Source organism: Dermacentor andersoni, chromosome 6, assembly GCF_023375885.2.
Source record: "Dermacentor andersoni chromosome 6, qqDerAnde1_hic_scaffold, whole genome shotgun sequence".
In the NCBI taxonomy this organism is placed as follows: domain Eukaryota; kingdom Metazoa; phylum Arthropoda; class Arachnida; order Ixodida; family Ixodidae; genus Dermacentor; species Dermacentor andersoni.
The window spans coordinates 144,957,819-144,976,377 of NC_092819.1; the positions used below are offsets into that span (position 1 = coordinate 144,957,819).

The 18,559-nt window shown below is 46.8% G+C and overlaps 1 protein-coding gene across 1 annotated transcript in view; it reads left to right on the top strand.

The window, feature by feature from the left end:
- Window positions 1-3,524: 3,524 nt before the first annotated feature.
- Window positions 3,525-18,559, top strand: part of LOC129382765 (uncharacterized) — a 50,697-nt gene continuing 35,662 nt past the window's right edge. The window contains exons 1-2 of the mRNA XM_055066943.1: window positions 3,525-3,606; window positions 17,464-17,573. Coding sequence (XP_054922918.1) covers window positions 17,508-17,573 — 66 coding nt within the window. The 5' untranslated portion in view covers window positions 3,525-3,606; window positions 17,464-17,507. The remainder of the gene's footprint in view (window positions 3,607-17,463; window positions 17,574-18,559) is intronic.

The following is an 18,559-nucleotide window of genomic DNA, read 5'->3' on the forward strand; positions in this document are numbered from 1 at the left end:
AAGAAATACGAGAAGCGCGCAATGCGAGTTTGTGTTGCATCACGACGGTATACACACGAATGGCCAAGCTTTGGTGACGCCGTATTTCGTGCGCGTATTTCGTGACGCCGCGCACAAGATACGCGCAACGAGGCGTGGAAATCGACGCTCTTTTGTAGTCGTTTGGAATAGGCACGATGTGACGGCCAACCGCGGTTGATTTCCCCATACACGGAAGAATGATTGGCGTACGTTACTGTAGACCCTGATTTCGGTACATATGACTTTCATTATTTCAGAATGATGGTCGGTCTCCGCACAAGCCACTGAAATGTTCACTAGAAGGTCTTTGTTCGCTTGCACTGCAACTCTATTTCGACAGCCATCCTATTCTGACGTGATCAAGAACGTCGCGGCCCGGTCATATAGACCCGCTCGTCCCTTATTTTGCCGGATCAAAGCTTGGCATGCACTACCGGTAATCGGAGTCGCGATATTGCTAACTACGTACCAATAAATAGAGTCGACAAGTATGGAAATCAGCGCAAGATCCGATGAAATCACAATCCCTGCCGAGAGACCCAGAGCGTGAGACATGCATCGCATGTCTCATGCTTTCCAATGGTTTTAAACAAAGCTCTGTCTTTTTGGCTGCGCCACAGCGATGAATGACAGTTTTCATACAATGAAAATGACTCAACCAACCAACGAGGAAACAGGCGAAAGGAAGGGCGATACCTGACGCCATTTACTTTCGCCTGTCTCTTCCTTGGCGTGTTGGGTCGTTTTCGTTGTATAACCCCTGCACCAGATAGCCCAACAAGTTCTATTAAGATAACATTTTGTTTATTGACGGTGCCATCAAGCTCTTTTTTCCAATTTTTTGATTTCGTGGTACTCACTGCTGCCACTTTCCATGGAAGTTTGTGTGAGTGGATGCATGTGCATTTTAAATGCAAAGCATTTCTTGGCGAACATTTGCCACTTTGAATCTATCTATCTATCTATCTATCTATCTATCTATCTATCTATCTATCTATCTATCTATCTATCTATCTATCTATCTATCTATCTATCTATCTATCTATCTATCTATCTATCTATCTATCTATCTATCTATCTATCTATCTATCTATCTATCTATCTATCTATCTATCTATCTATCTATCTATCTATCTATCTATCTATCTATCTATCTATCTATCTATCTATCTATCTATCTATCTATCTATCTATCTATCTATCTATCTATCTATCTATCTATCTATCTATCTATCTATCTATCTATCTATCTATCTATCTATCTATCTATCTATCTATCTATCTATCTATCTATCTATCTATCTATCTATCTATCTATCTATCTATCTATCTATCTATCCACCTTCGTCTTGGTGTCTGTCTGTGAAAACTTTTATTTTAATGAGTTCCGGAGGCTCGACTTCCTAAGCCAAGGCGGGCCGCTCCCACGTTGGCACTGTCAGGCCAAGCCTCTCAGCGACATCATGGGCCCTCTGGACTGCCCTTAGTTGGTCCTGAAACAATGGGATTTGAATCCTTTTCTCCCACTCTGTCCATTCTTCAACTAGGTTGGGGAGAGTCGCGGAACACTCCGCCAGCATATGTGTGATTTCAATGATGCCGTTACAATCGTTGCAGTCCATCTTAATCTCCTTCTCTGGATATATTTTATTAATGGTGTACGGTGTGGAATATGTACCCGTTTGCAATGAGCGCAATGAGACTGGCTGAGCCCTGTTTAGTTTTGTATGTGGCAATTGGAATTGTCTGCGTCCTAAATAGTAATGTTTGGTAACGCCATTGTCTTGGTGCTGTCATAGTCATTTCCTTAACTTGGTATGTATGAGAATTGGCATGGTATGACAAGAGTGTATGACGAAAATAAATGATCGGTCATAAAATGAATATCATGACATGTGTGTCATGTAAGTCATGAAACAGCCATCTACGTCGTCTTAGTGCTCTATTGGTCGTTTCGTTAACTTGGTGTGTGCCATAATTAGCACAGTATGGCAAGAGTGTATGACGAATTTAAATGATAGGTCAAGACATGAATATGATGACATGCATGCCATGTAGGCCATGAAACTGCCGCCTACGCCGTGTTATGTACAAAATTGACATAGTATTACAAAACTATAAGAGGAACATATATTATCATTGCATGAATGTCAGTACATATGCGGGCCATGTAGTCCATGAAACAGCTGCGTACGTCTTGCTAGGTACCAAAATTGGCATAGTATGACAAGATTGTATGATGAACAAAAATGATGTGTCATGACATGAATGTCACGACATCCGTGCCATGTACGTCATGAAGCAGCCACCTACGTCTCGGTGTTTTTATGGTGGTTTTAACTTGGTATGTACCAAATTGGCATAGTATAAGGAGAGTGTACGAGGAACATAAATGATAGATCATGACATGAATTTCATGACATGCTTGTTATGTAGGTCATCAAACAGCCGCCTACGTCTTGATGCTCTCATGGCTGTTTCGTTAACTTGTTAGGCTCTCGCACACTGCTTTGCATAACATCAATTCCCACAAGGGTTGCGATCCACCGGTTATTAAATACGAAGGATTACAAGGCGAACATTTGCCATTTTGACACTATCTAGTATCTGTCTATCTAGCCGCCTATGTCTTGGTGCTCTTATGGTCGTTTCTTTACCTTGGTATGTACCAATATTTACCATAATTGTATGTACCAAGGCGGCTGTTTCATTACCATCACACGCATGTCAGGGCACTCATGTCATGGCCTTTCATTTGTGCTCGTCATAGACTGTTGTCATACTATGCCAATTTTGTTACATACCGACACGTAGCTAGGCGGCTGTTTCATGACCTACATGACACACATGTCATGACCGATCATTTGTGTTCGTCATACACTCTTGTCAAACTATGCCGATTTTCGTACGCACCGAGTTAACGAAACGACCATGACAGTAACCAAGACGTAGGCGGCTAGACATACATACATACATACATACATACATACATACATACATACATACGTACGTACGTACGTACATACGTACATACATACATACATACATACATACATACATACAGACAGACAGACAGACAGACAGACAGACAGACAGACAGACAGACAGACAGACAGACACTGTAAAAGCGGCAATTTTTCAGGAAGAAATGCTACGCATTTAAAAATGCCCCCCCACCGATTTAATCACAAAACTCGATACCATACCCCGCAGCAACTCGAAAACATTACTCGCAGCGATAAACTCCAGGGACCGCTTAGCGGCGTTCAAATCTACATTGCTGGTTTCTGAGGTCTCCTCGGAGTTTTCTTTCTTATTTGCTTCTTTCGAGATCTTGTCGAACGTTCGCTGGGACACGCGGTACATGCTGTTGAATCAGGCGTACTTGCAGCGCGTGCACAATTTCCGTCTTTATATATCATCGTTTTTCCGCGTGGAACCACCTCCCATCTGCTGCAGTGATCGGCCACTCATTTCGTCCGTGCTGCCGAAGCGAGGCCATGACTGCTGTCCTTGTTTTAGTGACGTGGCTGTTCTACGCTGCTCACGCCGGGTTTAACGACTGCGAGCCCCGTCCTGGCGATGGTACGTATACCGAGAAGTTCACGGAGAGGCCCGTACAAGTGTGAACCTTACATTTCGAAGGCTCTATTATGAAGTTCGAACACCAGGACATAGGGCGTGGACAAGTGGGAGAGATGTGTAGAACACAAAAGCAGGGAGTTGAAGGGAAAAGCTTTCGGTTTCAGTTTGGGTTGAGCTTCTGCATCTTTTGCGGTTCGGTTCAGGTTCAGTTTCGGAGAACAAATAAAACGGTTCGAACCAGTTTGGACCGGCTAATGCGGAGTCATAACGGCTCGGAAATAAACGATGATAATTTAGAAAATAGTATATTTCAGCCTCACCTGCGAACTTATTCGAACGAAAAATTATTTAAGAGCATAAATAAACTTTTCTAGCGAAAGAGTGAAAGAAAGCTCATATCTGCCCTTGGATTACATGAACCCATTCATCTCTGGTGTCATTACTTTTACACAAGATAAGCTACAAGATAAGCTTGTTACTGCAGATAAGCACTTTATTATTTAAAGTGCACTTTAAAGGGACACCAAAGTAACCACTAAATTGAAATAACTGATACAGTATTCTTAAAATATTTGAGTAAATTTGTTGTACCCAGGTAATTGTTCGAAAACAATAAAGGTCGAACTTTCATTTATCTTTTAATTTCGCCCCCAAATCCAAGCTCCAAAGCTACGTCATGTGTTGTCATGGAAATGAAAGCATTTTTTTTTTAATTTGAGCCTCTATGGCGAAATATTCTCGAAACTTACTGAGATCAGTCTCTGGCTCTTGTGGAATACAAAACAGTCTAGATTTTTTGGTAAAGAAATGGTTAGGTTCATGCAGATGCCTTCAAAATTTGTGACATCATGCCGTATTCTTCGAAGGAGGTACGGCCAGCCACCTTTTATGACTTTATATTTTTTATTTTCGGGCTTGTGAAGCCTCTTACGCTAAGAGCGCACCGCTTTATTAGAATTGTCCCCAGCAGGATAATTCGCAAATACGTGTATAATAATTATTCTGCTTAGTGTTCCTTAAAGCATGCGAAGGGTGATAATAACTTCATGCCGTAACCCTTCATGGTCGCTCCTCTGCTGCCGCAAGTCAACGCAGTCAATTCTGGCAGTGCATTATACAGCTGTACTTGTCAACTCACTCGTTTACCATGAAGTGCTAGGCAATTTCGGCCGAAGTTTCGCATTGTGTAGGTGAAGCCTCTTACGCTAAGAGTACTCCGCTTTTCTGTCATTGTACCCAGCAGGAGAACTTGCAAAAAGATCTGAAATAATTATTCTCCTTAGTGTTCCTTAAACCATGCGGAGGGTAGTAATCACTTCACGCCGTAACCCTTCATGGTCGCCCCTGTGCTGTCGCAAGTCGACGAAGGCAATTCTAGCAGTGCACTTTGCAGCTGTACTTGTCAACTCGGCCGTTACTATCATGAAGCGCTTGCAAGTTTCGGTAGAACTTTCGCTTAGTTTAGGTTCGAGAAAAACTAAAAAAATGATTTAGAGGGATTGTCCGCTGTTTTTCTATGACCTACTCTTCTATAGCGCAATAGCAAGTCTACCATTCGTGCAGGAGTTTCTTGGGAAAGTGAGAAGAAAATTTTAAACCCGATTTTTATTTTACCTGCGTGGCCACTTTCATAGCTGCGACTGTACGCCCGCAATATTGATTAACGGACGTGGTGGCAATGCAATGCCGGTAAAAGTGAGAAACTGGACTCACATACAGTGTTTCTGCAGAAATCGTTACGTTGAGCTAAACACTGATATTGTGATAATTATGGCCGCGCTCAGCACGTAATCGTTAGCTTAAGTCATTTGATACATTTTCTTGGTCAGCTATAGCTTCTGAGGTGTTTTCGACAGGCGCATTCTGTATAGTCTGTGTCTTTCCGTTGGCGCTGCTGACGAAATCGAAGGCTTATTGTGCGGCGGTGCAGCTGCCACATTGTGACACGGAATGCCGACACTAGTGTTGTGACAACGCCGGCACGTCTTAAAAGCAGAACGCATTTTCGTCATCCTGAAAAGAACAGCGACCCTCCCACCTCTTCTGCAACGCTACCCTCACTGTTGCGCTCCGACATGTCGAGAGGGCACATGTTGAGACCCATTGGTGCACCATTCTGTTTATCTACACGATGGCAGCGCCGATTTAGAAAGGAAACACTCTCCGATTCAAATAAAAACTGGCAGAAGAGCATAAAATACATTTATAAGCAATGCATCAATGTGTCTAAGCAAAATACCGTTAGGTCACATGATGGCACAATGTTTAGTTCACGCTGTTCTACCTTAAAGTGACGTCATAGGTCACTCTTGCGTCGCTTTTAGAGCCAAAGCAAAAATGTATTTCCTTCTTATGGAAGAAAAAGTTGGAAGACACTTAAGCTTCGCCTGTAAGAGTGGAACGCGATAGCTTTATATGATCGCTGAGTACTTCTCTCGCTTCCCGGCAATTGCAGCTTATGTAACCGTAATGTTTACCGGGAAACGCTGGCGGCGATCATTGTGCACGAGGGCGAGCTTTGTGGTTCTTTTTTTGACGGTCCACCAAGGGGGCCGCGCCGCTCATACTAAGACAGACCTCAAACGGCAGCTGGAAAACGCTATGGAAGGGATTTGTGTTTGAGTTTCCGCGTGACAGAATTGTGTTTTCTCGTATATTCGAACTACAATCCGACGGTATCGTGTATCTAGCTTGTAAGTCGTGCTTCACGGTTTTTCTGCGTAATTTACCTTGAGAAATTCAATTGAGTAACTTTCTTGCGCTACATGGAGGGCGTGGTTAAGTAGGCGTGGTTCTAAATTTTTGCCGAAGCTACGTCCGACGCTGGGCGCCAGACACGGGATGCGGGACACCGACGCCGGATTTTCGGCGACACGGGGCCCTTAACGCTTTCGCGTTAAAACATGCTCGGTTCGGTCAATGTGGCACATTGTCTTCTATTTCACACCGCAATCCAAAGACGTGTTCTGAACGATACACCGTCCCTCTAATTTTCCGCTGAACCGCAAGAAGTTATCTGTACTAAGAAGCCTACGCGGATACTTCTGCCATAATAATATCTGCGAGTCCTAACCGCATAATGTGTGAAGTTTCTTTGACAGAAGTTGTCGCTGGAATAAATAGTGCGCGCCAACACGCTCATTGAGAAAGGACATGTCTTTTTTGACAAGCTGACCCTGTCAGCACAGCTCGCAACATCCCTTGTTCGACCACAGTTGGTGAATAGGTGATGTCTAAAACACGGTGGCTGTGATGTGTTTGTGGCTCCTCAATCACTTCGGGATTATACACCCTGCGAAGGCTTAGCCTTCGAGATCTGTTTCTGTGACTCAGAGGAAACAATCGCTGGGCCGTTAATTTGGACGCCATCTATTACTTCTGTATCCGGCGCGAGGCCTACCACTGGAGATTCGGGTGTTGCGGCCATTTTGACGTGCAAGTTTCGACCACGTGATCCCAGCTTACTCCGGTGATGGGAAGCGGGCGGTTGTAACACGTTTTTTAACTGCCATTGCCTAGTATTAACGCGAAAGCGTTAAGGAGCCCATGTCACAAAATATTTAGTGTCGGTGTCCGGCGTCGGACGTCGCTCCGACAAAAAGCGTTTCGTATCACGCATACCCAGACCTTTGATGTGACAAAAAATTGACTGAATCGAATTTCTGAAGCTAAAATATGTGGAAATATAAACTATAACTTACACGCAACCTACAGGAATGATAGCTGTCGGATTGTAATTTGAATATACGAGAAAACATAATTCTGTTACGCGAAAAGTCAAACAAACCTGTTTTCCAGAGTTTCTACAATGCATAGACCGGAGACGGCGTCCGCCATTTGCGCATGCCGGCGCGTAAATATCTCGGAGTCGACAAAGCGGCGCGTCCGCTTTCTTTAAACAATTCGAGATGGCGCTCGCCTTCGCTGCATCGCGGCCCATGCAAGGGGCCGCGTTTCTATTAGAAAGCCTGCGTGCGCCGCCAACGTTTCGCGCTAAATATTATGGTTACATAAGCTGCATTTGCCGGGAAGCGTGAGAAGCAGTCAGGGATTTAAGAGTGGAATGCTGTCGCGTTCCGCTCTTAAAGGCGAAGCTTAAGCGTCCTTTGAATTTTTTCTTTTTGGAACAGCGTTCCTTTGCGCTCCCTGCATGTGTGCGAACACCTACAGATTACGCAAGCTGGGTAAGTGCGCTCAAAGTTATCGGCGGCATGGTACTTTAGTGCGCAGTGCCGCAGTGCGCTACCTACGCGAAGGAGCAGGGCGTGAGCTTTCACTTTTATTCCAAAGAAACTGCGCGACGCATGGCTATATATATATATATATATATATATATATATATATATATATATATATATATATATATATATATCCATTGCTGAGCACTGTTCGTTGGCCGTAAGTGGCCAGCATAACATTTGTTTCTTTTGCGGCAAGGTGGAAAAAGCGCCGCCTTGCGCCCGGAGCCATGTCATCGAAAAATTTCCCGGTGCGCCATTCGGATCGTCCGCGCACTGAGCGTCGCCGAATGTGGAAAAAACAGAGTGGCAGCATGCTACTGCACAAAGTAGAAGAAAAAACGACCATACCACTGGCGGTGCATGGTTGTTTGTTCTTCTACTTTCTAATCGCTTATATTTATTTCATAAATGATTGCATTATTATTTTGAAGTAATTACCAAGACAAACACAAAAAAAGAACGCTGCTGTGTTTACCCTGGTTTCTCTGAGTGCTGGTTTCCTTCGTGTATATTTCTAAACGAGCCACTTAGTTCCCTGCCTCTGTATGCTCACTTGCTGGTTGTGACATGTGGGCTGCTTGATACCTTTTGCTACTGTGATGTATTTATTGGCTTAATCAGTGAAGTTACACAAAACGCGAGCTGAGGGAAGACAGAACAGCGTTCACTTCGGCGGCTCATTTGAGGGAGACTAGCGTGACATCAGGAAGAGAAGCATGTGTCAGAGAGACACAAAGCCACAGTAATCAGTTTGCTCACCTTGTTAAATCCCTCTTCCCAAGAGTTGCTAATGCTTTTCTTTGCTGGTCGACAGACCACAGCTTTGCATTTAATCGAATAGACACAAAGCAGTCTTTATAGAGTACTGTTCCAATCATGCACATCAATCCACTGTCTTCATTAGGATTCCAGGCGTCCACATAGCCCCTGGAAGAAACCATCTTATCATTACCGTTCCGTAACATCCACCTGGCAGTTCTTGTGCACGTTTTCTTCTGTCAGCAGTGGTTCCATCTCAGGTATAGCATGTCCAAGTGTGTTGACATTTCGCAGCCAAACATAGCTTTTGCAGGGCCGACTACTGTTGTTCTGTGAACAGCGCAATGCTGTGAGCACAAGAGTTGCGTCACCACGAGGTTTACTAGGTCCCATAATTCTCATTTTCAAGCTTTCTTCAACTCTCCTAAGTAACATTCTAATTTTCCAGCGGTAGTGCGGTGGTATGGAGCTTAAGTTGTGTGTCAGATGCCATTATTTCTGAAAAAGAAAAGTCTTGTCCATTAAGATGCTTCGGGTCCCCATGCACACCTGCTTTATGCATGTAACACATTAAACTTTTTTACTTCACTGGTCTTAGACACAACAGAGCTGTTTTGTCCAAAAATAATTGGAAACTATGCCATGCTGTGATTGCAAATGTATTCATGTTTTGAAGCAAAATAAAGCAAACTTGTGATTGGAACAGTTTGAAAACTTATGAATATTGATGCACATTTTTTTTTCGCAAATTGAAGGAGAACACATGAAAATCAAGCTGGCCATTCTTTTTGCTTCAACAGAAACACACATGAATTGGTGAAACGATACCATTGGTCTCAAGATATGGCATGCAATTTTCAAATAGCATACTCCAGAGCAAGGTTGTGGGAAATGTGGGTAGTGCGACAAGCTTTGGAAAGCAAAGTGACATGTAACATTAAGAGACAGAGAATAGAGTCGGGGAACAAATGCGAGTTGATGTCTAGCTTAAATCGAGTAAAATATAAGGGCATCGATAGGGCAGCCAATGCAAAGGCAAGATTACCGATCATTTTAAAAGTGGAATGGTTTCCAAAAAAAAAAAAGGGGGGGGGGCAACCATTTCTGGGGGCAGCAGCAAGTCCAGCAGGTGAATGATATAAGTAAGCGTTAGGGGGTAATATAGACACCGCTAGCGCAGGGTTATTGGACATAAGATGATATGATAATATAGGTGATAGTTTGTGTTAAAGGTGGGCGTTTGGAAAAGCTCAACGAGCCTCGATGTGCAGGTTTGTCGCTCAAGTCGGCAGATGTCACCATTAATACATAAGGGGAAGGGCTTTATTACTAACAATAAGGAAAAAAAAATAACACTGATGAAACCGCAGACATCCGTTGCCAAGTACAAACAAAGCAAGGAGATGCCGTGATGCGCTACACATGGAGTGAGGCATGAAATGAGAGTACATAGCTGGGTGACAAGTATGTGTGGTTTTTCACCTCAAAACTGGGATGCAGTATCTACTACAATCTACTCCGATGTACAGGGTCGCCCACTCTTTGTTTGAACACAGGAGTGCGTGATGAAATCACAACTCTGCAGAGCGTCACACGAGAGTTATGTATACTTAACTGAACACACGAGAGAAGCGCAACAATCATGACCACTCTCTGCGCTGTCTGTACAAGCTCATTAGTTCGCCAGTATCCAACATTTGATGGAATAGGTGTTCAAAATAGAAGTGGATGACCCTGTACATTCGTTTCCGACAAGCAGTTCGGTGCTGGGGGCTTGTCGGAGACCTGGGACCCCGCAATATGGTATGGTGATGTCACTCGTCAGCGGTGTGTATGCACCCCATCTTTGCAAGTCTTTCTGAAGGTCAGAAAACTGATGTATCCTTAGTGCACAGGCGTCTAAGTATTCGAACAGAGCAAACACAATAGCGTTTGTCAGCGCATGACTCTATGCGTTGATCTTCTCCGCAGCATTTGCTGAGCTGCAATGACACGATAACTTTGGACAGCCGCCACCTACCCCTAGCTCATTGGCCACTGCCCCGCACACTCCTTACGACAGGAGTGACAACTGCTGATGCCCCGAGCTCGAAGCTGCACAGTGCACCAATGTTGCAATGAACAATAGTAAACACCGCATCTCGGCGTTGGCACAATCAACCACATGTACGGTCACGGTGAACATGATTTGCAATGCGTGCGCCCACGGCCGCAACACATTTACGCACAATATCATTCGAAAGGAACATAAAGCACTTGGAGGGTCCAGGGGATGCAGCTGATTGTCACAATGGAAGAAACTTTTCCCTTTTGTTTCCAAACGCGCTGCTTCCTGACACCACCACGCATCCTGGAAGCGTTGCGGCCACGCGCACAAGCGTTGGAAGTCATCTTGAGCCCAATAGTATTTGTTATCCAATTATGTAGTATCATTCTTTTGGCTTCATCATGTTCTACTTCAGTTAGTGCGCTTGTACTAAGTAAGGCGTGTCTGCTGTTCCCGCAGTGCCCTTTCTCCTTTGTTTTAAAAAGCCTCAGGCCTTTACCCACAAACATTCACAGTGGCCTTACCCTCGGCTTGCACGACAAACTTCCATAGTTCAGATCTCTTTAGACGAATGGCACGACAGATATAGCAGATATTTGTGAGTGGACAGCAAACACATGCAATCTTGTCAATCTGAGACTTGCCGTGCTTCTCACACTTTAGAACTTCAACGGGCAAGCTGCCCTTCAGGATGGTGTCCTTGTTTCTTACCATGCCTATGGCCCACTCAACATGCATCCTCACATTCGCTATCTACCTTGTCACCTCGACATCACTACTGGACAGTCGCCTTTTTCCTTTAGTGATAGCAGATGCAGCAACGGTAGCGTGGCACATGCATAGACTTTCTGCTGTCAAAAATCCCCTGTCAGCCAGTACAACATTACCGAACTCTAGAAGATCCAGCACCCCACATTCTTTCGTTATTCTTTTATCACTGGCACGGCCTCCATATTCATCCGAAAGAAAAGTGACCGCCCTCCGGGAACTAATCTCCAACAAAAATCGCACAGTGTTCTGTTGCTTATATTGATACCATGTATGTCTCTCCTCGAGGAAGGTAGGAACTTGGCCTGTCGGTGCTTATCTCAAAGCAGTCAAGTATCACCCGAACCTTGAAGCCCAAGTTGTCAACAAAAGCCACCAGCATTGTTTTCTGGATCTGCTCTTTGTCTGGCCAGCGTATCAATGGACCAATGTGGTTGAAAAAGATGATCAGCCACCTTTCGCAGATACGTGATGCTGTTGGCTGCGATATACAGAAACGGTATGCAAGGTCCTGTAGCTGACAGCCCAGCCTCAATATTGTCACGTGGTAGTGACGTTAAGGAACACAGTAGCAGTACTGTGAAAGACAAAAGTAGCTTTTATTGGGCGAACCTGCGCCCACAAAACAGGCTACACTTAAAGCACAACGATAGCGGCGAACACAGTCGGCGATCGTCGAAAATCTAATCAGCGGGTCAAGCGCGTCGGCTTTTATAGAGCAGTCGTCGAATGTTCCAGACTAATCGTTCGGACCCGCGTGCCTTCCACAAAGTTCTACACCATTCGCGTCACGCGATGAGATCAGATAACATAAGATTCGGCGACAACAGACAGCGGATAGAAGCATCGATAACTTTCCAGAAACTTCGGATACACGCAGGCGCGTCCCACGCTGTGCGATTACATTTGTTACGCGGGGAAACGTGGTTGCCCGATACAGATAAGTACACGTGTCAATACCCCCCTCTTAAAAAGCATCGTCCCGATGCTATAAATATAAGAGAGTGAAACACAAAAGGACACCTATTAAACATAAGTAACAAAACAATGAAAAGAAACAAAGTCCAAAGGTCAGTTACGCGAAGCCCCAAAGTTCATTAACGCTGGTAGTACGGCTTGAGTCGCACAACGTGGATTATTTCAGGTCGTGACCGGCGCCGCTGTGATAGCGAAATGCCGTCTGGCACGACCTCATAGTCCAGTGCGCCAATACGTCGGATAACCTTGTAGGGTCCGAAATAGCGTCGCAGTAGCTTCTCACTTAGTCCTCGTCGGCGTATCGGGGTCCATACCCAAACACGGTCGCCGGGTTGGTACTCGACGAAGCGTCGTCGCAGGTTGTACTGTCGGCTGTCGGTACGCTGCTGGTTCTTGATCCGTAAGCGGGCGAGCTGTCGAGCTTCTTCGGCGCGCTGGAGATAGGAAGCGACGTCAAGATTTTCCTCGTCAGTGACGTGCGGCAGCATAGCGGCGAGCGTCGTCGTCGGGTTCCTGCCGTAAACCAGCTTAAATGGCGTGATCTGTGTTGTTTCTTGTACCGCCGTGTTATAAGCGAATGTTACGTACGGCAGGACCACATCCCACGTCTTGTGCTCGACGTCGACGTACATTGCTAGCATGTCGGCGAGGGTCTTGTTCAGGCGCTCCGTGAGACCATTCGTCTGCGGATGGTAGGCAGTTGTCCTCCTGTGACTTGTCTGGCTGTATCGCAGAATGGCTTGCGTGAGCTCTGCTGTAAAAGCCGTTCCTCTGTCGGTGATGAGGACTTCTGGAGCACCATGTCGCAGCAGGATGTTCTCGACGAAAAATTTCGCCACTTCGGCTGCGCTGCCTTTCCGTAGAGCTTTAGTTTCAGCGAAGCGGGTGAGATAGTCCGTCGCTACTACGATCCACTTATTTCCGGAAGTTGATGTCGGAAACGGTCCCAACAAGTCCATCCCGATCTGCTGAAAAGGTCGGTGAGGAGGCTTGATCGGCTGTAGTAATCCTGCTGGCCTTGTCGGTGGTGTCTTCGTCTGGCGTTGCAGTTGGGTCTTGGCGTCGGATCACGGCTGCGTCGTGTTAAACTGAAGCTGGAACGTCGCGTCGTCACGTAGTCATTTGTCGGTGTAGTCTTGGCTTTCTGACTTCGTCGGGACGGCGGCGTGTCATTATTACGTCGTGGAGATGGTCTCTTCGGCGTCTCCGTCGGCGTCGGAGGATATTCGTCAGTTCGACGAACAGCAACCGCACCTCCATCGGTTGCTGCTTTTAGTTTTCCGGATATGGGCTCGCAGACCGGCCCCGGGCTGGGCCAGTGTATGGTCGGCGCTGCGGCGACAGGTAACGGCCTGTTGACGGCGAACGGGACGGTCGTCGAGGGCTCCACTGAGTGGCGGCGAGGTAGTCGGCGATATCGCGAGGTCGTTCGCCAATCTGTGGTCGCGGCGCGTTCACGGCGAACCCTCGGAGTCCCATCTCCCGGTATGGGCATCGGCGGTAGATGTGCCCGGCTTCTCCGCAGTGATAGCAAAGCGGGCGACGGTCAGGGGCGCGCCAAACGTCAGTCTTCCTTGGAATGCCGCGTGGGGTGACGGGTTGGCGTGCTGGCGGCGGGGTTGGTGGTGGACGACGGAACTGTGTCGTCACTGGGCCCTGCCGTGGGCGCGGAGGGGGAACGTGACGGCGGGCTACAGCGGCGTATGTCATGGCTTGCGGCTGAGGCTGCGGCGATTCAGGGGCTACTCCGAGTTGTTGTTGGAGCTCCTCACGTACGGCGTCGGCAATCGAAGCCACTTGACTCTGCGGTGACGGGAACAGCTTTTGTAGTTCCTCCCGCACGACCGCTCGGATAGTCTCGCGCAGGTCGTCGGTGGCCAGTGACTGAATTCCTGTGTAGTTGGTAGAGTTCGTGCGGCGGTTGAATTGCCGGTTCCGCATTTCGAGTGTCTTCTCGATGCTGGTGGCCTCGTGAAGAAACTCTTCTACGGTCTTCGGTGGACTTCGTATCATTGCGCCGAAAAGTTCTTCCTTCACGCCACGCATGAGAAGGCGGACTTTCTTCTCTTCGGGCATATCCGGGTCGGCGTGGCGGAACAGGCGGTTCATTTCTTCCGTGAATATGGCGACGTTCTCGTTAGGTAGCTGCACTCGGGCGTCCAGCATAGCTTCGGCCCTTTCCTTGCGCACGACGCTTGAAAAGGTGCGCAGGAAGCCGGTACGGAACAGGTCCCATGTTGTCAATGTCGACTCCCTGTTCTCGAACCACGTTCTGGCGGCGTCTTCTAGGGCGAAGTATACATGCCGCAACTTGTCGTCGGAGTCCCAGTTGTTGAAAGTCGCGATTCGCTCGTACGTCTCCAGCCAGGATTCCGGGTCTTCAGTTGCTGCTCCATGGAAGGTCGGTGGGTCCCGAGGTTGTTGCAGGACAACGGGGGTCGCTGGGGCAGCCATTGGGGTTGTCTTGGCCACGATCTTCTTGGTCTTCTCAGGTAGAAGTCCGTGTTCCGGGGGCAGCTGTTGTAGACGACGGCTTACTCGATGGTCCGTGACTACGTTGGTGTTCTCTTTACGGTCCGGGCTTGGATCACGGCTTGTCGGGGGCGTCCGGTACATGGAGCAAAAGCACCTCCACCAGATGTCACGTGGTAGTGACGTTAAGGAACACAGTAGCAGTACTGTGAAAGACAAAAGTAGCTTTTATTGGGCGAACCTGTGCCCACAAAACAGGCTACACTTAAAGCACAACGATAGCGGCGAACACAGTCGGCGATCGTCGAAAATCTAATCAGCGGGTCAAGCGCGTCGGCTTTTATAGAGCAGTCGTCGAATGTTCCAGACTAATCGTTCGGACCCGCGTGCCTTCCACAAAGTTCTACACCATTCGCGTCACGCGATGAGATCAGATAACATAAGATTCGGCGACAACAGACAGCGGATAGAAGCATCGATAACTTTCCAGAAACTTCGGATACACGCAGGCGCGTCCCACGCTGTGCGATTACATTTGTTACGCGGGGAAACGTGGTTGCCCGATACAGATAAGTACACGTGTCAATATCATCAAAAAGAGAATCATATGTTGAAACTGGGTGAGGGAATGCTTAGCCTAATGTAAAATATGGTCTATCAACAGTTCGAAAACGGGAAGTAACGACAAATATGCAGGAAGCCAAGTATAGAAAGCTACTTTGGCATCACTGTCCTCCAAGCTTTCTTGAGTGAACCTTGCTGAATGAAGAGCATATTGATATGCGTCTAGCTGCAAGTCGTGCCGTGCCACGGTCTCCTCAAGTTTGTTGATGTCCTCTTTGGACATGTCCGTTTGGCAGACAGCATCTATTAACAGAAGAGAACAAGGAAACAAATAAGAGGAGGGAAGCAATGGGAGTTTTTTTATTGAAAATGCTGTGTAACAAACACTGAAAATTAAAAATAAATGACAATAAATCTGTTAGAAACATGGCACCTTCACTGGAAGAAAGTTGTTTTTACACTGGTGATAGCTAGTTTGGCCTGAAGATTTTACATACAGACATTTGTATCCAGTTCCTTTTCTAGTGCGTGAGGTGAAGGTTCTTCAATGGGAGAAGCACGACTGATAGATACAGAGGAAGCAGGGCTGCTCGCTGCTGCTGCTACAACGGAATCAGCACTGGTTGCTGTGGAGGGAAAACTGGTTGCTGCAACAGGAGGAGCAGGGCTGGTCGCTTCTGCTGGTACAAAGGGAGCAAGGCTGGTCACTGCTGTGAAGAAACATGGCGCGGAGTAGCGATTTTCCGACGTGGTAAAACAATACAAATCAATAGTCGAAGGTGTAGTGGCTTGGCACTTACCAGCGGTGAAAAGATGACGTTGCGAAGGTGCCTTTCTGTGGCTCTATCGTTCTTCGGTGGTGCTCTTGGCATCATACCCTGAATGCTTCGATGAGGCCCAATCCGGATTACGCTCGTCAAATAGACTTGACGGGCAACCTGAAACAGACAGGTTATAAAGAATATCACTCATCGCATGCTCCGTTCGTTAAATCACACTGCAGCCAATTGTAATCGGCCACTCGGCGTAGATCAATGCTCTGCCGAGAGCAAGGCCTACATATGCGATGCCAAAACACTTTTTACACTGTCAAGAACGGGTAACGTTCCAAAGTAGGGAACCTAGTTGCGTAACTTGCCTACCGGATAAAAAGTGTCGGGAACACACTTTGCAGTTGTCCGTGTTTTCGGCGACACCCCTCTTGTTGAAGTGCGCGATGCACTCGCGTCGCCGCCGTTTCGACAGCTGCTTGGTCATGCCGCATTCCTGAACGCGCACTTTCGGAATCTTGAAAAATTGAAAGTCGCAGAGGCTGTTATTATACTGCTTTGCTTTCTCCTTCTCGGCTTCAGTGTACGTACGGCTTTTGCAGCTTATAACTGCAAATGAAGCGTGACAAGTTTTGGGAGGTCGCACACGCTGCTTTGCTTGTCTGCTTAGTAGTGATTCATAAGGGCGCGTTACCCAGAATGCATAGCGACGATTGCCTGCTTGCCGATGTCGATGCCGGTCGTGCATACACACTATACGGAGACAGCTAAGGAGACAGCCGAGACAGCTTCGAGACCGAGTAATGGAACGCGTCGTGAACCGTCTGATAGTCGCATGGAAGACGACTCCACTACGTGCAGCCATCTCGCGGCGTCAAGAAAAGTTGAGAAAAGCACAAATTATCGCCATATTTTACCTGTTTCCGTCTGCGAATCTAAAGAAAAGAAAAGGACTCGACAAGACTTACAGTAAGCTAATATGAAAGTGTGACTACGTTTCTTTTTTTGTGTGCAGACGACTTTTCCGTCGAGATTTCCAAGCGTCCTGCTTGGCAGGAAAGTATCCTGCATGATCTTTGACCTCGATGCTGTCTTCGCGAAGCAGTCTTCCTTGGCGTATTCGTCAGAAAAGGAACCAGGCTTAAGACCGCTGCTGTACGCTTAGCCATCTACTTCACCGTCTACGACGAGTATTGAAACAGCTATAGTGTACTTATATAACGTACTTATATCGCTGCTTCTCTTACTTTCTTTTCAGCCATCACGTATGCCGGAGACCTTGCTCGTTCGCTTAATCACTTCATGAAGAACTGCGCCCGTATCCTGCACTGCGTCAAGAGCCTACCGAATACGAAGACTGTGGGGAAGGTAACATCTCTCGATGCGTCTGTGTGAAAAATATGGCAGGAAAATTTATAAATGAAGAAAAGCAAGTTCAATTCACACGAGAGTGGCACGAATCTAGAGAGTATACCTATCGTGCTTTGTTCCCTTTGTAGATTCGGGCTGCTTTGAGACCCTGCATCCGACAAATAGCATTCAGCAGATGTACTTAGTATACACGCAAGTTCGATATCAAAGAGAATATCCAAGTTACATTGCAGCAACATCCGCTATGGTAGATCCAGCTGAAACGTGCGATTGGTGGCTGTCTTTTTTTGTATGCGTTGCCGCGTGGCAAGGTATTGGTTGTTTCGCACATCCACGTGACATGCGATGGTTACCTCTGAGTAAGAGAAGCAGATATCGAAGGCTATGTTTTCTGGGGGCGACATGCAGCGAAAGTGATTGCAAAGCCGAAAACACCGCATAACCGTCAGGTATTTGATGCTACCTACTGCTAAGCTAGAGTGAAAAGACAGGGAAGTAGTCGGACGAAGTGCGCTCATCAGGGAAGCAGCTCGGTGTCAGCAAGGCAGTCCTCATTAATCTCTCAATCTTTCAGTAAGCCCACCACGTCGTCAGTGCACATTTAATGAACGCGCGCAGGCCTTCTTCGTGAAAAAGCGGCAAGTGCCGTGCTGAATCCATTGTCTGCGATTAACAGCGTGTACTGTGTAGCCTGGTATATCCGTATCTCAGCACCTATAGGCACTTTTTTTCATATTGCTTTGTCTCTGGACGCAGCCACAGCAGATGGCTAGCATCCGCCGACGAAGCGGCCACAAAACGCTTTGAGTAGTTCTCAGGATTGGGAGAGGCGGCGGCCTCAGGCGCAGCTTACGGTAGCTGCAAAACCCGCCCGAGTGAGACGCTAGAGCATGTGTGTGTCCTGTCCGAAAATAAATTTTGAGTGAGTGTAGGATTGTGATTGTCGGCATCGCGATTGCTTGTACCATTCTTGCTTGTACCAT